This window comes from Sciurus vulgaris, assembly GCF_902686455.1.
Source record: "Sciurus vulgaris genome assembly, chromosome: 15".
Taxonomy (NCBI): Eukaryota; Metazoa; Chordata; class Mammalia; order Rodentia; family Sciuridae; genus Sciurus; species Sciurus vulgaris.
This window is the reverse complement of record NC_136476.1, coordinates 69,879,221-69,900,349: the sequence shown is the minus strand read 5'-3', so window position 1 is coordinate 69,900,349 and position 21,129 is coordinate 69,879,221. Positions and strand designations below refer to the sequence as shown.

At 37.6% G+C, this 21,129-nt stretch overlaps 2 protein-coding genes across 2 annotated transcripts in view; one reads left to right on the top strand and one right to left on the bottom strand.

Annotated features, from left to right (window-relative positions):
* Positions 1-21,129, bottom strand: part of SLC31A1 (solute carrier family 31 member 1) — a 33,425-nt gene that overhangs the window by 3,992 nt on the left and 8,304 nt on the right. Inside the window, exons 2-4 of the mRNA XM_079112985.1 lie at positions 2,750-2,910; positions 2,162-2,235; positions 357-525 (exon numbers count right to left, since the gene is read on the bottom strand). Coding sequence (XP_078969111.1) covers positions 357-525; positions 2,162-2,235; positions 2,750-2,874 — 368 coding nt within the window. The 5' untranslated portion in view covers positions 2,875-2,910. The remainder of the gene's footprint in view (positions 1-356; positions 526-2,161; positions 2,236-2,749; positions 2,911-21,129) is intronic.
* Positions 1-21,129, top strand: part of CDC26 (cell division cycle 26) — a 36,708-nt gene that overhangs the window by 11,683 nt on the left and 3,896 nt on the right. The window lies entirely within an intron of this gene.

Genomic DNA, 21,129 nt, shown 5'->3' with positions numbered 1-21,129 from the left:
AGAACTGGCTTGATGGAAAGGAATCATTTGCATCCTGCCATTCTTTTATACCATCACTTAAAGTTCCCAACTTTTATTATTATTTTGGCAAATAGTTTAAAACACAGATCCCTTACTGACCTTCCAAAATGATCAGTACTTACAACTCAGAACAAACATGTGTTTGCAGAAAGGTGCCTATTACTCCTGCTTTGATCCACTGTAATCCACAATCCCAAACCTCCCAAAGCCAGTTTTGATCGAGGTCCCACAGACCCACTACCTCAGATTGGAGGCTAATCAGATAGCTGCTAATAAAATAGCTCTACTAAGCCAGCTCTCTAGAACTTCCATCTGGATTTGTTCAATTTTCTTACCCAACAGTTTTATGTGTCTCCATAAGAATGGTTCCATTTGGTCCTGGGACAGGCATGGAATTGTAGCGAATGCTGACTTGAGACTTTCGCAGCAGACTCTCTCGGGCTATCTTGAGTCCTTCATAGAACATGGCTAGTAAAAACACTGCCACAAAAGCTCCAGCCATTTCTAAGTGGGGAAGGAAAAGATGGTGGTACTGTCAAACTTGTGCCAAATCATTAGCCAGTGTGCTGTCCAGTTAGAAAGACAGCAGAGAAAAAGTACTGCAACACTTAGTTTTTTATATTGTTACCTCTTTACCTACTCAGATAAAAGAGCAGCCAGGATGTCATTAATGAAAACCATGGCTTCTGCTGAAAAACACTCTTTCCCTCTCTCATGCTGGGGAGTGAACCTAGAGACTTGAGCATGCTAAGCATGTAATCTATCTGAGTTACACACCCAATTTACATTTTTTTCTTTCCAGAGAGGATCTTACTATTTTGCCCAGGCTCATCACAAACTCCTGGGCTCAAGCGATCCTTCTGCCTCAGCCTCCCAAGTAGCTGGGACTACAAGTATGCACCACTGTGCTAGGCTTACTTTCTGATTAAGATACAAAAAAATCACCTGAACAATACCCTTTGGTCTGGCTACCTGACGTCATTAAATCAGTTCTGTTACATTTAAACTTTGTAGAATATCAAAAAGGGGAATAAAATATATATTTTTTGAGACAGGGCCTTGCTATGCTGCCAGTCTGGTCTTGAACTCCTCAGCTCAAATGATCTGCCTCAGCCTCCTGTTAACAACCTATTTTTAATTGCTGACTACATTCTTCTTGTTTTCCCCTGGTACTCAGGATTGGACCCAGGGGTACCCTACTACTGAGCTCCACCCCAGATCTTTTTACCTTTTATTGTAAAATAGGGTCTCCCTAAGAACATCCTCGAACTTGTGATCCTCCTCCCAAGTAACTGGGATTATAGGCATATGCCAGCGAGCTCTGTTGACTACATTTCTTGAATAGGCATTTCAATGTTGTTTTTGCACTGTGAAGTGTTGATAATGACAATAATGTATCACCCTGCTAATTTAACACAATACCTGAACTAATATAAGAGCCCAAAACCTATTGTGTAGATTCAGATACATCTGGTACCTAAAGCAGTCCAACTGACTATTGAGCTTTTGCAATTTGAATTTAAAGCATACTAATGCAACATGATAGACACAAAAAGATGGGTTATCACCTACTCTAAAACTGGATATGACTCTATGAATTGGGAAAGATGTTGTCCATAGTTTAGTACCCGAGAAACAGCACTAGCCCAGACAGCTCCAAGAATGTCTGGGTCCTTGTCCCAGGTCTGACATGCTAACTCTATGGGATCTTGGGCAAGCCATTTCGCTATTTGAGGCTTAATGTATCTATGAAACAGGAGAATTAGACTAGCTCAGTAGTTTGTAACCTAGGGTTATTTTGTGTTATTTGAACTTGGTCTTCAGTCCAGTTCCATTAACTTATCAAACAAGGAAACACTCTGGAAAAGGATGAAAGGAAATGAATTGCAAAAGACTCCTATCCGGTATCTAAATTATTTTTCAGAGTTACAAAACACACACATTAATTAAGGGAGGTTTACCAGGGGAACCAAAGGGCCAAAATGAGCACTACTTTTAGAGGACAGGAAGCAGAGTAGTTATGTGACATGACTGTACTAATTCAGTAGTTTGGACAGAAAGAGGTGCTGGGTTTCCAAATTCTCTGTCACTGTCTTTCATATGACTGTCACCTTCAAACACCACTTGATGGTTTACTCACCTCCAGCTGTATTGATCACCAAACCAGAAAACAATAGTTCCACATTCTTAAAGCCAAAGTAGAAGGTCATAGGCTGCCAGAAAACCAAAATAAGTTCATCAGAAATGACTGAAGATCCTAAATGAAAGTGTCAGGCAAAAAGGCTCAACACATTTAAAAGTAACAGGTGTGGGTAAAGAGTTAAGAAGGGACATTTACCGAAGTGGAAAGCCTTCCCCATCATCTTAGCATTACTGCCGCAGGCCCTGAGCAGCAGCACTCTCCTGTCCCCACCCCAGCACTTGGGGTCTTCTTCTCTTTCTACCCAAAGCATAAAGCCCAGGACTTAATCCAGAAAAGGGTGAATTTCAAAAGAAGGGACTAGAAAAGAAAAGAAAGAGTCTCTAAAAATCTTTGTTCTGGTGTGACGCTGTAAGTAACCTGCCACATGTAATAGGCAAACCATTTGACATGTTTGGGGATCTGCTTTAGCACTTCCTCATCAGTTAGCTGACCTTTAAAGATAACAACCTTCCAGGACTAAACTCCCACTACCCCTGCGACCCGAGTGAGGCAGGGCCTGTGCTGCCTCTCCCAGCACTCACCATCATCATCATGTGGCTGTCTCCTCCGCCGTGGGAGTGCGAGGCTGAGGTGGTCGGGTGATGGTGAGTCGGTGGCATGGTGCTACTGTGGTTCGTATGGTTCATCCCCATATGATGGGAATGGTCCATTTTCCCAGGAGAAGTTGAAAGTTGTCAAAAGAGTCTCTTAAGAGAAAGAATTATTTTTGCTTAAGTATACAAAAATATTGTTTCTTGATACTTTGTCTATATAGAATTTCATGCAATGAATGAATGAATGCTTTCCTAGCATCTTCACTCAGAATTATTTTTCATAATCTACAGATGGAGAGAGAAGTAACTTGGATTATAAGGGAACACCTTTGGAGACTATAGTAGAAAGATCTGTACCTATGGCTTAAGACACTCAAGACTTATTCTGCGGAGTTGTTTCTTCCTGCCCCCCAATTTAAAAATTTTTTACTGATGCATTATAATTGTACATAATAGTGGGATTCACTATGCCATATTCCATGTACCTAATAGAATTTGATCAGTCTTATTCTCTAGTACACAGTTTTTTTTTTTTTTTTTTGAGGTGCTGGGGATTGGACCCAGGGCCTTGTGCTTGCAAGGCAAGCGCTCTACCAACTGAGCTATATCCCCAGCCCAACAGTTGTTTTTTTTAAAGACATGTTTAATATATGTTCAAATTCAAATATGAGATAAAGAGAAGAAAAGCAGCTTCTTTGGCAGGAAACAGATAATTTGTACTAATGTACAAGGGATGCCATTAATGAAATTTAATTACCCTAAGGCTTTCTAATCATAAATGTCAGCAGTTAAAAAGCTAATATTTCAGATAAGTCACCTAAGGGGATAGCCTGTGTTTAATCAGGATATTCCGATTCTATTTTCACTTACAGGAAACCAGCCTTCAGCTAATTTAAATTTGAAGAAAGGTCTACTGTTGCCCGAGGCAAGCAGTGTGCTCGGACCTAAGATACACTTTCATCCTATCAGGACATTAGAGTTAACATGAAAAACAATGTATAAATTGGATATTCTATATTGAATTAAGACTAGACATTGCATAGTCAGCCTTGTATCTTTATCACTTAGCATTTTATTGCAAAAGTCAACTTGACACATAAACCAAGGCAGGGGAGTAGGAAGTTGGAGTGTGTGGAGAGGCAGGTCTTGGTGGAATCTCTACAAGTCTCTCAATTCCAATTTGTGGGAAAAAGAGTGGGTGTCAGAAATTCCAAGCAGGTATTCACATTCATGAGCTCAAGTATGCTTCTCATTATTCATTCGAATTATTGATTGAAATATTTATCAAGTTCCTATCATAGGCCAAACTCTGAGCTATGTGCTAGTAATTCAACAGTGAATAAAACAAACAAGGTAACTGATAAGGAACCAAATAAATAGAAGAATAATTTCAGGGTATGATTAGTGCTATAGAGGATATATACAGGGCAATATTACAACATTACCAAGAGGTAGTGGAGAGATATACTTTAGATAGGAGAGTTATTCAGGGAGCCACGTGTGTGTAACTCAAAACCATAAATATTCAGCCATCTATTTTCCCCTCTTCAACTTCTACCCCATGATTTTTAAGTGGACTTAAGAAACTGGCTTATTTCAGTAAAGGACAATGAGATGCCTCTGTTAGGCATAATCAAATTCTGCTCTGAATTTAAAAAACTTTCATGCCAGACACTAAATTATTTTATAATTATAGAACTTGACAGTCTGGTCCTACTAACCACTGTCATAAAGGGGCAGGATTGGAGGTACAAAGAGATATTTAATAGGGTCTTTGTCCACCATTTTTTTTTTTTTTTTGGTATTGGCGATTGAGCCCAGGGACCTTAGGCATGCTTAGCAAGTGCTCTACCACTGAGCTATTCCCCCAGCCTTACAAAGGTTTTGTAGTAAACACTAAATAAAAGGATACACAGAAAGCATGCTCAAAGTGTCAATGACAGGACAATCAGTAAGTGGGTAAGCAGTTTCCTGACAAAAAGGAAATTATGGTGGGATGAAGAGATCTCTGGTATCTGAGTAATTATGAATTATGATTTACATAGGTGGCCATATGTGTCTAACTCAAATACACAAATATTCAGCCATCTATTTTTTCCTCTTCAACTCATAACCTGTGAAATCAGGACGAAAAGGCTTTTGCCAGCCAGAATGACTGTAAACACATCCTTTAAAGAAACCAAAATAGAAGTCACAAATTTTGTTCTCTTCCAATGAAGAGTCTGGAAAATGATGATTACATTAAAGAACCATAAGGGTAATTTCATTCCATATTATCAACATGACTCATGGCCACAAAGAGGCAGTTAACATTTGTTGAGTACTGTCTGTTGTAGAAGACTTGAGGGAGAAACAGAAATGAACCAGATAGTCTTTCCTCAAGGAGTTTTAAGGCTAAAATCTAAAAGGTGAAACTGAACTGTCATAATGTGCATTTGGAATATAAGACAACATGTAAAAAGATTTTTAAAAAAGCAAGAACATAGCACCACAAACTACCTAAAAGATGAACCCTTGATTTCCTGGTGAACTTTTACAACATTCTTCCTACTAACAATTTTTGAAGGCTCTCATTACCAATTAGAGAAATCTGTTCCTCTATACTACATTATCAAATATCTTTGGACATATCAATGACCCAGGAATTCATGTCTAAATTTCAAAGAAACTTTGCAAACCTGTTTTGAAGTGTCATCTGTGCATAATACATTTCACATCCAAACATACAGGAAATAGAGCAGGAATAGAATCTACTTGCTTTCATTGTCAGTGGACAATGCACTTCTGTAATGGAATCCTATGGAAGGCTTACTGGTGGTATTTGTATAAGAAGGTATAAATCTAGTGGAAATGAACATATGAATATACACCATAGGCTCAAACTCAACCCAAACCTGGTGAGTTCTTATGGTCACTAAAAGCTTTAGGCTGGGCTGGAATTACAGTTCAGTGGTAGAGCATTTAAATGTATAGCATGTGTGAAGCCCCTTGGGTTTGATCCCCAGCATTGCAACAATAAAAAATATTATTCTAGGAAAAACCCCATTGGCATATGTCAAACCTAAGTGATACCAAAAGAGGAGAAATTTATGAATTAATTATTAAAGCATAATAAATAAAAGTGATATTTTCTCTACTATTTGATGTGATGTGCCTTTTGTATTTGGATAACCCACCTTCTAAAACACACCTAACTCATTCTCTAAAACAGAAATTCTACATACAGGAAGTAAGCTGGTATTGTTGGTTTTCATCTATTTCCTTTAATAGCTTTACTAAGATGACCCAGCCCAGCTTCTTCCAGAATAAAAAATGGGTATTGAAGAATAAGTCAAAGTCCAGGGACTCAGCAATACTGTCTGCTCTCTCAATCTCTAATCTGAAGGGAATGGTTTAACTTCATGGCAATCATGAGCTGGGCTATTCTGGCTTTGGCTTATTTGGGTTTCTCTGAACTACATAGCCAATCTTTATCTCTAAGACCGATTTTCTCTAATTTAGCTCCATCCTCACCATCTCTTTCTAAGAACTAAGTTCAAGGTCCTCAAAGTAGCTGAACTTCACTTTTATGAAATCAGGGTTCCTGACTATAAAGCAATTATGTAAAGGAACCAGCAGAAGAGTAATGAGTGATAGGTGGAACCTCAATAAACTCTTGGTAAAATGGTTTTTATTGCTTCATTGAATTTCTTATTTTTTAGGATAACCTATGTACATAATTCCAGGCAAAAACCTCCACCATTAACTTTTCCTCTTATCATTACATCTCATCAAGTTTACAAATTATTTACAAAGAAGAAAGCTAACAAAAAAATTTGAATAGATAACTCAGGGATAAAACTGAAAAACAACTTAAAATTCTTTTTTTTTTTTTTTTTTTTTTTTTTGTGGTACTGGGGATCGAACTCAGGGCCTTGTGCTTGTGAGGCAAGCTTACTCTACCAGCTGAGCTATCTCCCCAGCCCTAAAATTCTTAACTTTCAATCTATGATAAAATCTACCTACAACTTTTTATTTACCAAGGTGAGTTTATAGCTAGAAGAAAGATTAAAAATATTTTACTTTCATTTATATTTTTGTCAGTTTAGGTGTATTAGTCTTCCTTAACAGAATTCAAAGGAATCTGAATCTAGAACAGATTTTGAATGAGGGAACTTTATACAAGAGGAAAATGTCTGTCAAAGAATTTGGAAGGTGTTCTGATTGTTTGATCTCAGAAAGTTACTTAGTTTTTCTGGAGCTGGTTTCCAGACTGTTGAACTTGGAGGAGGGATGCTGGGAGTATTAAATGAGATGACATACATAAAAGCACTCAGCACAGTGCCTGGCAAATGGTAGCTGTTATCATTATGTGAAAGGCCCTGAATGGGAAAAATCCAATAAGCAAACTTTGTGGGAGAAGATATAGCAAACACCATTTTAGAGTTCCTTTTAGCCTATGTTGACTCTTAAGACCATGAAGTGGCTATCAACAGGCATGTGAATAGTTCCTAAGAGCTCCTTCTTCTAACAGAACACTTCTTGGATCTTTAAAGTGAGGACAAATGACCTAGGAATTGACTATTTTAAAAAATCAAGTACAAATTCACATTGAACTGAGTTCATGAAGAACAGTTCAGAAATCACTTTCTCAGGAAGGCTTTACACTATTGGGTTTCCTGGGAACATTTATCTTGTCTTCAGTTAGGTACTGGAAGTTGGCTGTATGCCATTGTTTCTGCCGCCCTGAGTGCTATTAGAGTCAGGTTGCTGTACATGCTACTGAATGTCAGCCAGCTCCAAATTTCTTTCTGCTTCCTCCTTTCCCTCATTTTGTAAATATGGTGCAGTATTTAAACAAATAGCTTTCAAAACTTCCTTGTATTCAAAGGTATAAATATTTCCTCTGAGGATTATTTAAAAAAGTTTTCCCTATTCCTGTCCCATCTCCCCTAACAAAGACTCATTATAATGCTTAAGGGTCAGACTTCTGCAAAATCTAAAATAGCTAGCAAAATAAACATGAATTTAATGAAAGAAGTCAGGAAGTTAGCAAGAAGGCTATATTCTGATGACCATTTTGGGTCTAAGCATAGGCATTATTTCTCACAGACTTAGTCTAAGCTTCAAATCCTCATATTTTTCTGGTGTTGCACAGGATGGATGAGAACCAATAATCCGTAGGGACCATGGAGATTAGACCCCATAAAAAGACTACATAGAAGTGTCCGTACATTTGCTACATAGTCCCTCTTCCCTTGCTGAGGCAGATATAATCCGGAACTGCAACAAAGTTGTAGGTAGATTTTATCATAGATTGAAAGTTAAGAATGTTAAGTTGTTTATTTTCTGGAGACTGCCTACAATCTGTCCTGACTTCCAAGATAAGAGATAAGAAAGAAGGTTTTTATTTTTTAAAATGATTAGGTTCATGTTCCTTTTTAGATCTGTAAAAACATAATACAAAGAGAACTCTTTCTAGTTGTTTTTCTGCTTTCTATAGCCATTACTTATAATTGGTGGCTTACAAGCTTTTGACAAGCACAGATATGGGAAATTCAAGGTCAAAGTCATCACATCACCATAAACAGGTATTCTGGCTTACGGACTATGTCCACATGATCAAGCAACAAGTTTCATTGGACTGATTCTGCTTTTTAATGACCTTATGGGGTCAGTAGATATTCTGAGAAATGGTCTAGCTTTGCTTCAAGAAGCTTTCAAGACTTCCTTATTTTGAGAGTCTACCTCTGAGGGTAGACTATATAGGTGAATCTTCCTGTAGGTGAACTTTAAAATTCTCTTGATGGCTTTATGAAGTCCACCTTTAAGTTGACCTTTAGCAAAAAGGGCAGTGAAGGAAATGGAGGACTCAAGGGGAGACCTTGATATAATTCAGTGATAAAAGGCATAGTTATCTATCTATATTCAGCATTCCAGGCAAATGTACTAGAGTTTGGAAACAATGTTGAGTTCCTAGCAAGTGGGAGGAAGAAATACAATTTGATCAATTTAGAGGAAAAAGACCCTTGGCCTTGAAGGCTAGGATGTCATCTCATCACCTCCCTCCCACCCGGCCCCTGGCCTCATGTTCCTACGCTCACTTGCAGAAATGTGGTCGAAATTGTATGGCTATGACCACAGAACCTTCTGGATATTTTAGCTACCTTTTCTTGGCCTGGCTCCTTCTTGAAGTGCAGTGGTAATAAGGATACTTAATTTTTTTCAATCCCTATTATGGAGGTATTAGGCTTGAGAAAATCATAGGTCTCAGCAAGAATTAGCAGTAATTTACGGCTGTGGAAGTTTTGCCACACCAATACCATTACGCTGGGTAAGTAAAATAATCAGTGGAGGAGGTAGGAAAATAGATCAGGTCAATGGGAAAAAAGGAGACATACAAGACCTTAAAATTATATACATTCAAACATATATTATTCTCCCCAGATTAAGTGACAGGAACTGACATATAGCACTTACTGCAAATGTAGGCTTCTAACAGCAGTTCAGAACTCAGGAAAATAATTGCCAAAAACTCACCACCACCATTAGTTCTACCAGTATACTCGCATATGCAAAAAAGGATCCTTAGATTTTTATCTTTTTTTGGGGTGTGGGGATGGTACTGGGATTGAACCCCAGGCTCTCTACCACTAAGCAATACCCATAGCCCTGTTCATTTTTATTTTGAGACAGTATCTAGCTAGACAGGGTGCCCAGGTTGATCTCAAACTTGTGATCCTCCTGCCTTAAGCTCCCAAGTTGCTGGGATACAGGTATGGACAACCATGTCTGGCTTAGATTTTTATCTTTAAAATTTTCTATCAATAAAACAATGGCTACCCTTTTTACCTTCTGACTTTTTGCCTCTGTTGATAATGATAAAAATAATTCTCACAAATTCTCACTTCTTGTTCTTCATAGCACTGGTTAGGCTGAGAAAGATGTGGACAGAACTGGCCAAGAATTAATTTAGCAATTATTTGCAGATTTTAGTAATCATTATCATTGTTAGTTTTTCTTTCTTCACCACATACCAGAGTACTACTAATTCAGATAATCTGCATAGGAGTCCCTGCAAGCACATTCAAGGAAAGAAACCAAACTGTGCACAGTCTACATACTCAAGTATCAGCAGAATTTATGTGGCTGAATTACTCATACATAAGACTCCTGGGATGCATCAAAAGTAACCAACTGCCAAATACACAAAGGGGAAAAGCACTTAAAACATTTACACTTAAAACTTGAAGAGTCTTCATTTAAGAGGGGCTGATGATCTAGGCAAACAAGAAATGCTGCATGGACTGACAAATTTTAAAAAGAATAAAACAGCAGCTATGAATTACAGGGAGCAACTCTTTTATTCTGAAGATCTTGGCTAAGCCTATCCACTAAGCAAAGAGGAAGATAAGTCAGGAACTGCCCTGAGAATCTTTCTCTAACTATAACCACAGAAAGACAGAAAGCAAACATGTCATTTGATTCTAATCAGATTAAGGAAAAAAACACTTTATTTCCAGATATTGGTTCAAGGTCACCCCTTCTATCATAAACTTCATCTGGTCCACCTTATTAAGCTGCTCAGACTGAGCAAAGGAGATGGGAAACCTGTTGGGCAGGACAGATCCTGGAGGAACTGCTTACATGATGAATTACACAGTCATTGAAGGCTATCATTTCCAAGAGAAAGCATGCCAATGTCCAACTTAATTTTTCAAATGTCCTAGATCATCTATCTCTTCTGAACAAATGTGAACGGACCATACAATTACCATAGATGTAACAAAATATAAAGAAAAAAAACTAAACATGAAAAAGAGACATGGGTGATAAATATTATACTGGGCAAATTATTTTATATTTTAGAGCTTCATTTTCCTTAACTATAAGAACAATTAAATTATATAATAGAGTTCTACTCAGAGCTAAAACAAAATTCTACATTTTCTCAGTTCAGATTCCAGGAGAACATAATGCCTTTCTTTCCTTGTCTTTACTATTAGGTTGTAAGCTCTGTGAGGACTGTATCATTTATTTTTACTTTTTTTTTTTTGGTACTGGGAATTGAACCCAGGGGCACTTAATCACTGAGCTACATCCCCATCCCTTTTTATTTTTTATTTTGAGGCAGGGTCTTACTAAATTGTTTAGGGCCTTGCTACATTATTGAGGCTGGCCTCAAACTAGTGATCCTCCTGCCTCAGTCTCCTGAGTTACTGGGATTACAAGTGTATGCCACCACACCCAGCTAGGATACTATGTTATTTATCTTTGGATTTCTTGCATTTTCTAATGTCCTGCACGCAGTAGATTACAATAATGTTTGTGGAAATAAATTACCTTTTTTTCTTCATTTCTCCCTTGTCAACTTTATTAATATATATATTTTTAAACATATATATTTTTAGTTGTCAATGGATTTTTAAAATTTATTTATATGTGGTGCTGAGTATCAAACGCAGTGCTCACACATGCCAGGCAAGCACTCTATCACTAAGCCACAACTCCAGCCCCTCTCCCTTGGCAACTTTAGACAAAATAATTCCTTAATTTTAAATGATACACTGAGAAAAACCTCAATTTCCTCTTTACCACCTTAACGAATCTGAAATACTAGATAATATTTGATGGATATGCTTAGAAATTATTCAGTAGCTCTATCTCAAGAAGTAACAAAATGTAGTTGAATATCAGCAAGTTGAACTTGGAAAAGTATTATAAATTCACCTTGTTCCAACTATTCATTTCCTAAAAACCTAGAGCCTGAAACCACAAAGCTCTTTGGAAGATCTGAACATTTACATTTCTGGTCTAATCTGCCTTTGTAGATATCTTTTTAAAATATCTGTTTTGAGACAAACGTGAGGAGAGCAACTGTAAACAAAACTCACACCTGTTTTGAAAAGCAGCAGAGGACATTAGCAGCTATTGACCTTTCTGTGGTCTGAAACACTGCTCAGACCTGCACATGAATTAAGTCTGTAGGGCCTAAACCTTGACAAGAGACACAAAAAAGGGCAGAAGAGGAAACAGAGCAAACTGTAAGATAAGATCAACTTAAAAGTGCTTTTACTCTTTATATCTATAAAATAAATAATTGCATTTAACCTGAACAAGTGACATGGAAAGAAATAACAACATTCCTTCCTATAAGTCCAACTGTTACTTTATCCTCATAATATCTCTTCTAAGATGGAGGAACCAAGGCCTAGAGAGAGCTTGAATAGCCTGTCCAAGGCTATACTAGAAGGCTGTGGAGGTACTGTTGCTAGAACCTCGGGATCTCCTCACTCCCAGGTCCATTGTATCAGCTTTACTCTTTTCTCAGTGAAATGTTTTACATCCACAAATGTCATAATTTTGGTCACTTGACCTAATCCCCAGTAATTCAGAAGATTGACCTAGCCTGCCTCTGGGTTTCAACATTAGCAACATTATTACAAACATGGGTTTTCCTAATGGTACCCTGCCTCTGTTCATTCCACTTGATAAATCAATGATATTTCAAATTAATCTACCTAAGGCATGACTCTATCTGCTCAAAAAATTCCACTACCTATTAACCTCTCCATTGTTTATTAACTTCCTTGGTCTGAAATCACAAGCCTCTAAAACAAAGATCTCAACCTACCTTTCTGCCTACGTGTACCTTATGTTCCAGCCAAAAGAGTCTGACAGTCTGTTTCTAGTGCTCCTAGGACAAACCTCCACGCCTCCCATCCCTCTCACTGTTCTTCAGTCTGGAATGTCCATCTTTACAATCTCTAATGCAACAAATCCTCCCACTCTTCCAAGGCTAGTTCCAGAATCACTAAATATCTCCACCATATTGGGAGTAGGTCTCACCATATACCCTAAAATGTTTTTGAAATCTTTTCAATCTGTCTCTTTCTGACATCATGTTGACCAAATGAACGGTATGGAGAAAAGGCAGGAGAAACAGTTGAATGGAGGTATTTCTTCAAAATTTCTTCTCAACTGCAGATAGTTAATGAGCCCCTCTTGGATGCTACTCTTTATTAATCCAGCTAAGGAGAGAAGTCTGATTCAAAACAGCGAGGCCTGGAAAGAGATGCATAAGGCATTTCTTCATCTATATGCAGATCACCTGAAATTACAACCTGAGTGTCCTATCAGGTCACAGAATCTAAGCACTGGAAAGACTTTGGAAGTCAGTGATGGAACACCTCATGCTATACAAATTCTATAATCACTATTGCAACAGCACTAGGGACTCCTCAGGCAAGTTGCTCCCTTTAGAAATGGATGCACTCTTTTCAGTAAAGCCAAATATAGAAGATGCACCATAGGAATCTGAATCTTGTTATTTGATGGTGATAATGTTGGTCAAAGAATCAGCACGCCAAGCTAAAGTGGTTTTTATACTCTGATGCTTACTATTTGTACGTATTTCTCCAAGCTGGGATTTGCTTTTTAGGATCCACAAAGAGGAACTGCAAAGAGAAATCTAGCTATCTTCAGCCCCGCTTCTGATATTGACACAGTGATTTAATGCCTGCCGACTGACACTGAAGTCTGTCTTTCTGTTACAGGCTTAGCTTTCCAGCCTTATGTCAATCTGTTCATATTCATATCCTTGTATTCTATTAAAACTGATCTCACTTTTCAAATTTAGCACTTTGACACCCTGTGTGCTTTCTTCTTGGGTTGTGTCATCCTCTGGGATTCCTTTTCCCTTCCATTTCTGTATATGTAAAAATCCTGCTGCAATTTTTTCAACATGTATTATGCACTAAAAATGTGACAGAATGAATGATAAAGCTAAAACATGGCACCTGTTCTTGTAAGTTATAATCTAACTCATTCTTAAAGGGTTAGTTAATATGTCACTTCTTCCATGAGTTTTTTTCTTGAATTCCTAATAGAAGAAAGCTCTTTCATTCCTGAAATTCCCTAGTAATCTTCTCTCAAGAAAATTTTAGCTTACAGTTCTTAAAAAACAAGATAAAAAATGTTATTTACATAGGAAGTTCCTTGAAGCATTTTAATTTCCATCTCCTTAGAGCCTCTAGAAGAATATTCAACCAATATTTGTTAATTCAAAAAGTATTTATTATTAATTCTCAGAAAATCCATGTGGGCTGGGCACAGTGGCACATGCCTGTGGGAGGCTGAGGCAGGGGATCTGAAGTTCAAGGCCAGCCTTAGCAATTTAGCAGGACTTTCAGCAAAAGAAAAAATAAAAAGGGCTAGGAATGTAGCTCAGTGGTAAAGCATGTGGGTTCAAAAAACCAACAAACCAACAAAAAACCCACCAAATCTGTGTGCAGTTCAGTATCTATTTATAAGGACCCAGATGCAAAAAGATAAGATATTTGCCTTTGTGGTGCTGTTCTCAAGGAGGAAACCTTCATTAAATATGTAAGCAAATAAGTATGCATAGGCATAAACAATTATAACTTGTGAGAGCGGTATGAAGGAAGTAAAAACACAGAGCTGAGGTAAAGAAGAGCAGCAAGAGAAGCAATTAGACGGGGTGGAACAGGTGGGAAGAGAAAGAAGTCCGCCTTAAGAAGGTGACATTAAGCAACTGATAATATTACTGGAGTTTGGTAAAAGAGCAAGGACTTATCAAGGGCACGCAAGGTAAATGTGAACACAACACACTGAGGGAGAGGAGGGGCGGCCATTGAGGCTAAAGAGACTCTTTCTGTAGTGCTGGGTATTGAATTAACAGAGAGGGGCAAAAGCAGTATCAGGAAGGCCTCAAAGGTCATTTTAAGGAGTCTAAATTTTATTTTGAGGGTTACTGGAGCTATTTAAGGGTAGTAAGCGGGGAATTATGTGATCAGATTTATGTTTTAAAATATTGGCTTCTATGTAGAATAACTGGTCTTTATTTGTCCTTCCCTAACAGTATTTCCAGTTCAAGTTCTTACGTGAAGCAGATTTATAGAAAGAAAGAAAGAAAAAATCTTTAGAGAGCCATGGGCTATAATTGTTTAATTTGACAGAATACAGAAAGACATGTTAAAACTTTAGAAGGAGAAGAACCATCTGATTCTGGGTTACAATAGAGTTTGAGGGGCAAAACCAAAGAATATTCTACAAGGATTAGTAAGAAAAATTAATTCCTGGCTTTTAAGAGCTTCTCAAGTCACAAGCCATACAAGGGAGAGTTGAGTTTACTGACTACTGTTAAGGGTGTGGAGTTAGACAGTACTCAAGTCTAACTTTGCTAATTTTTAGATGAGTCTCCTAGTGACATTTCCTGTAAAAGCCCCATGGGTCTTTAGGTTGGCAATGAGCATTCTGCATGGAGGTTGCTAAAGGGACTGCACTGATTTCAAAACCACTTTGATAAATGACTCAAGTCTCGCACCTGCTAGTTAAATAAATAAATAAGATGAAGGCAGACTAAGTTTCAGGAGAAATATGGGCAGCAGAATGTAAGACACACTGTAAATGCCTAATAGATTTTACCTGAACTACACAATCTATGTTATAACTGTACATATTCAACAATGACATAAAATAAACCCCACTTCTCACACATTAGCAACTAGTGTAGGATTCATGCAATTCCAGTTTTTAATGCTCTGCTGTAAGGACAGGGGAAAACATACTAGACTGAGTCCAAGATCTAGATTCTGGTTCCAACTCCATCATGTTGAGTTCTTTTGAATAAAATACTTTCTTCAAGCTCAGCATTATGAACATTGGGGGCTGCATACTTCTTTATTGTATGAGTTGTCCTATGTATTGTAGGGATTTAAATAGTATTCCTAGCTTCTGCCCATTATAGTGACAACCAAAAATGTCTACAGATATTTCCAAAAGTCCCCTGGGGGGCAAAATCACCCCACCCCATTGAGAACCACTTTAATTCTCTGAGTTTTAGTGTCTCTGAAACTCATGTGAACATGGAGACAGTATCTGTTTTGTATACCTTCAGGATAGTTAAATGATTCAAATAAGACAGTTAATGGGGAAAAATGAGGGGGAAATAGCATATAATAAAGGTAAAAGTGCTATTATTACAGCGTGAATCATTATCTGCTCTGAGTGCTGAACAATGAGGTCAAAGAAAAAGCATTTGCTGGCATGATGCGTCGTAGGCACAGATTAAGGACACAAGCAGGATAATGTCTTTTACATAGGTATTAAAGAAATATTTGGTATTTGATTGACTTTAAGTATGGGGGGGTCTAATAGTAACTTCATTTAACTTTTGTGGCATATTTCCAGGCACACTTTTTCTGAATATTAATGAACCACAACAGCATGGGATGTTTCCAAACCTAACTCCACTTAAAGGGCAGGTCTGAATTAAAGAAGAATGGTTACTCATTTTACAGATGAAAATCAAGATAGAAAAGGTTAACTGACTAGCCCAGGTCACAGAGTAGTTAATCAAGTGACAGTGAGTCACTAGAACCCTGACTCTGACTCAAGTCCAGTGTTCTTTCTATTATTTATAAAATAGTACTTCTACCCACCTATGTTATGTCCCTGTCTCAGTGCAAAGTTAGTTTTTTTTGATTTCTGGGGGCAACCAGGGAAAGTGAGATAAGTAAGCAGAAATAGTTTCGAAAGAAACTTAAAAAGGAACATAAACCTATTCCTATTAAGAGGTGTAACTGAGCAGTGAGGTGGCACATGCCTGTAATCCCAGCTACTCCGGAGGTGCCAGGCTGGAATATCATAAATTCAAGGCCAGTCTGAGTGACTCAGTGGGACTCTATATAAAAAAAAAAAAAAAGGCTGGGGATATAGCTCAGTGGTAGAGTGCTTGTGCAGCATGCACAAGGCCCTGGGTTCAATCTCCAGTCACACACACACACACACACACACACACACACACACACATACACACACACACACACACTACATACATCCCCCCAAAATAAAATAAAAATTAAAAGGCATAGTTGGATATTTTGTACATTCAGGATAAACCAATGTCAAGTCATTCAAGCACTCTGTCAAGTTTATGAAATTCTTGCCCATTAAGCAGTCCAGGAGGAGCTAAATCTAATTGTTACCTACCTCCACAGTTGTGCTTGCATGCTCTCTACCATGTTTATGGCACAGAATAGATGCTAAAACTGACCTGTTCTTGGCTGACCTACCTCTACATGGCTCTAAGTGAAAGAACACATTTCAGTATTCTTTTACCCAAATGCCATTCTACATTTTCATTGTTGGAATTTTTGAGAATAATTCATAAAAAGTCACATTTTACTCCTTCAAAATACAAGAACACCTCTGATTATAATACCTTGTGTGAACTTTCAAATATTAAATGTTGTCACAAAGAGTCGTCATTCCCAACCAGTGACGCAACAGTTTTCTGGATAATTGCCAGGTAATATATGTGTGGGAGCCTACCTCAACCTTTATAATGATTAGAATTTGAAAGAACACAAGAGTAGAAATTTCAGTTCTATCCCTGGTCTTCTGTAACATTAGATAATTTAGTCTTTCTGGTCACAGTTTCCTTAGTCAAGGGATGAAATATTCATTTTTAGAGCCTTGGAAAAGTTTAGATGCATATAATAGTTTTAATGAGAAGCAAAAGCCTACTTGTTTTTTAAAATGCACTCTGAATAATAATCGATATGCTTTAGCTACTATAACATTTCAGGGGCTTATCAAACACATTTCTGAGCATCTAGTATTTTCCAATTTGCCAATCTTAAAGAAAAATCTCCTCTGAGAGGTACCTTGCCTAAGCAGAAACAGCCAGAACAAGAACCTTCTCTGTCCTTGGAGTCAGACTGCTGACTACCAGGGGCTCTGCTGCCAACTCAAAACAAGTTGCTAAGACTTTGTGCAAGTAATACATACACATAAAACTGGGGCAATAAACTCTCACATTATTATTGATAGCAAATGCAAATATGTATATGAAAGTGACTGACACATTAATAAGATGCATAGTAAATAATAAATGCTAATTACTTTCCTCATAAGTTGAGTGCTTCTCAAAGTATGGTCCAAAGACCTCCTGAATCAAAATCATCAGGGACATTTGACTAAAAATGAAAATTATGGCCCCTACTTCACATAACTGAATTGCCTTCCAGGGAGTAAGGCCTCAATATTTAGATATTTATCAAACCAAACAGGACTTCTTATGCACTCTAAAACTAGACAAACACAATTCTGATTACAGAGATGTACAACACAGATACATAGTACAAGAGTCTTCCTTTATTCACTGTTCTGCTTTCTGTGATTTGAGGGGTGAATACAATACACTTGAGGTATCTTTAAAGAGAGAGAGAGAGAGAGAGAGAGAGAGAGAAAACATTCACATAACTTTATTTCATATACTGTTATAATTTTTCTATTGTATTATTATTGGTGTTAATCTCTTACTTTGCCTAATTTATAAATTAAACTTTATCACAGGTATGCATGTATAGGAAAAAACAAAATATATGTAGGGACTGGTACTACCTGCAGTTTCAGACATCAGGGTCTTGGAATGTATCTCCTATGGCGGTGGGGAGATACTATACACAAAATCTAAGGTTTGGATGTTTAACGAGTGAGAGTTTAAAAAAAAAAAAAAAAAGCCGAAGAGTCAACCAGAAACTGAAATACAGTATTTGTTTATTTTGAAATTCCAACAAGGGCACAGAACTAGTATAATCTCACTAAAAATTTACACCTACCATCACCTGATAATCAAAGACTCCTTCATCTTTCTTAACTCTTCTCAAATATGAATACAATCTTGAAGTTTCAGATGAAGGGGAAAGTATGTATTTTCTGTAGTTTATTTTTCTATACTCGTTGTGAAACGGGGTTTGAACAACCAGAAAGATGGACCTCAAACAGGAAGTGCACCATTTTGCTGAGACTTTTTAATTCTCTCTATATGAAGAAATTATGGTCTGCAATTCCCAATATGATTACTCAGAATTAAGATCTGCTCCCAGCTGACCACTCCAGAGTCTGTCCCTACCCAACAACTGCATTTTTGAGATTGGAATGTGGTTTGAGATCCTGAATAGCCCACCAAACACAAACACAAATCATGAGAAGGAAGCTGTGGGCAGAAAAGATATTTTCTCTTTCTTTGTTATGGCAACTCTCCAAATGCAGCAAGGGATCTATATTCATTCTCTAACTGGTAAAACTGTCCTTACTGGTCGTGGGCCCTTGGGCAAATTACTTAACACCTCTGTGCCTCAGCTCTAAAATAAGGATAATAGAAGAAATCTATCTCATAGTGTTGTTTTAAGAGTTATCAGGTGTTCACTAAAGCAATGGCCAAGTGGCTAAGAGAGCAGGTTAGTTTCCTCTATAAGAGGGATGACCACAGCACTGTGTCACGACAGTGTGCATTTAAACCTTTCTTTTTTTAAAATATTTTTTAAGATGTTGACAGACCTTTATTTTATTCGTTTACTTATATGTTGTGCTGAGAATTGAACCCAGTGCCTCATGCATGTTAGGCAAGGCACTCTACCACTGAGCCACAACCCCAGCCCTAGACACTTTCTTAAACACAAAGCCTAAATATAGTAAGCCCTTGACAGAATCGTTATTATTACTTCTTAATCTAGTGTCTTCTCCAAACTAGACATTGGTAGAATTCCCCAAATCCTTTGATTTGCCCTCCATTGATTATCCCATAGCCAATCATTCTTTCTAATCTCTTCAATTCTCAATTTGGGGGACCTTAGGGGAATACTAGTGAGTACTAGCCATTTAACTTTACAGGCAGGATGTCTTTCACCTATATAATCATGTGGTCAGTCATTTTCTTCAATCCGACTCCTATCTGCATCCTATTTTCTTTTAAACATTTCAAAGTTCCTAGCTTCTGCCTCTGTTTTCTGATTTTAAACAATGTTTTTCTTATTACTCTATTTCTATGGTAATTTCACTAGGATTTTTGAAAGAAAAGGAGATTGGTTCAAAATGTCATCTTGAAATAGAAATATGATACATTTTACTTTATTGTTGTCCATCCTGTCTACATTCTAGTTAAGAGTCCTAACAATTCTAAGCTATAGGAGCACCATGTGTCCTGTGGTCTTGCTGAAACCATAATAGAGGAAATTCTTTTTATGGCCAGTTTTCTAGAAAGTTCATGAAACCTTTTTTTTTTTTGGTGGTAGTGGGGATCAAATTTAGGGCCTCAGGCATGTTGTTAAGCAATTCCTGTAAGACTGAACTACATCCCCAGACCTTCTACTTTGAGACAATGTCTTGCTAAATTGCCCAGGTTGGCCTGGAACTTGTGATCCTCCTGAGTAGCTGGGATTACAGGTATGCACCGCCATGTCTGGTGTGAGACTTTCACAGATTGTCTAAGTAGGCACAAAGAAGCCCAACAAAGGCACCTAGCTTCCATCATTCAGCAGAGATTGCCCCAGGGGCTCTGGCACTGAGGAAAACTTACATTTGGAAAGGAAGGACTACCTAAGAGAGCTGCATGTTAGGCCTTATAGTTCTGTCCTCAGAGTTGTGGGCCACAAATGGGTTTGGTTATCTATAATCTCACAGAGTTTACCAGAGCTATTTCACATACAGACTATGAGTGTTTAAAGCATGGTCCACAGTTTTCCTTATTCTAAAATCAGAAGAATTATAATTAATCAAATTGTGTCTTTTAAATGTATAGCTTCATTCACTTATAAGCTGAAATTCATATTAATTTAATATTCACTTTGATCTTTATGATTTCACACACATAAAATGGGATTCGTGTGAATAAAAGACATGTTTATTTTGGTTTGTATAGACCTATGTTGTTCTTACCGAGTATGCCTAACTCCATAGCTACCACCAGTGCATAACAAAATAAATAATTTTCCAACTTTTAAGAGGGAGCACTAAGAATGGCAGTGGGAGCTAGAAAGATATATGTGTGCATATACTTAAACACAGACATCTGCTTCTCTTTAGGATAATTACTTGCTCTCTTGTCCTTTCCCAAACCATATTAAGTGTGCAAAGGGATGGTTTGAAAGGTGTAGGGAAAAGGACAGATACAATACTGGAGAAGGTAGCAAAATAGAGGCTGAATAAGTGACATCTACTCTGATTCAATTCAACAAATATTTACCAAGTACCTTTTGTCCCAGGGACCATAGGGAATTCAGGGACAAAAAGGATAAAGGCTCTGCCTTAAACCTGCTATTGCACACCACAAATTTCATAAATGGCTTATGGCACCTTGAAGGAGAAGAAGGAGAAAGAGATAGAGGGAGGGAAGGTTAGTAGGGAAGGTTAACAAGACATGAGTGGATGACAGAATTCTGACCTGCTTTATGGCCCCTAGCATCTCAAAAAGAAAAGTGACTGTGAAATCACACACTTCACAAAATTACCACAAACCCTACAATCATCTAAATATCTGGGAAGATAGTAAAAACACATAAACAAACAGATATTAGTTAGGTTTTC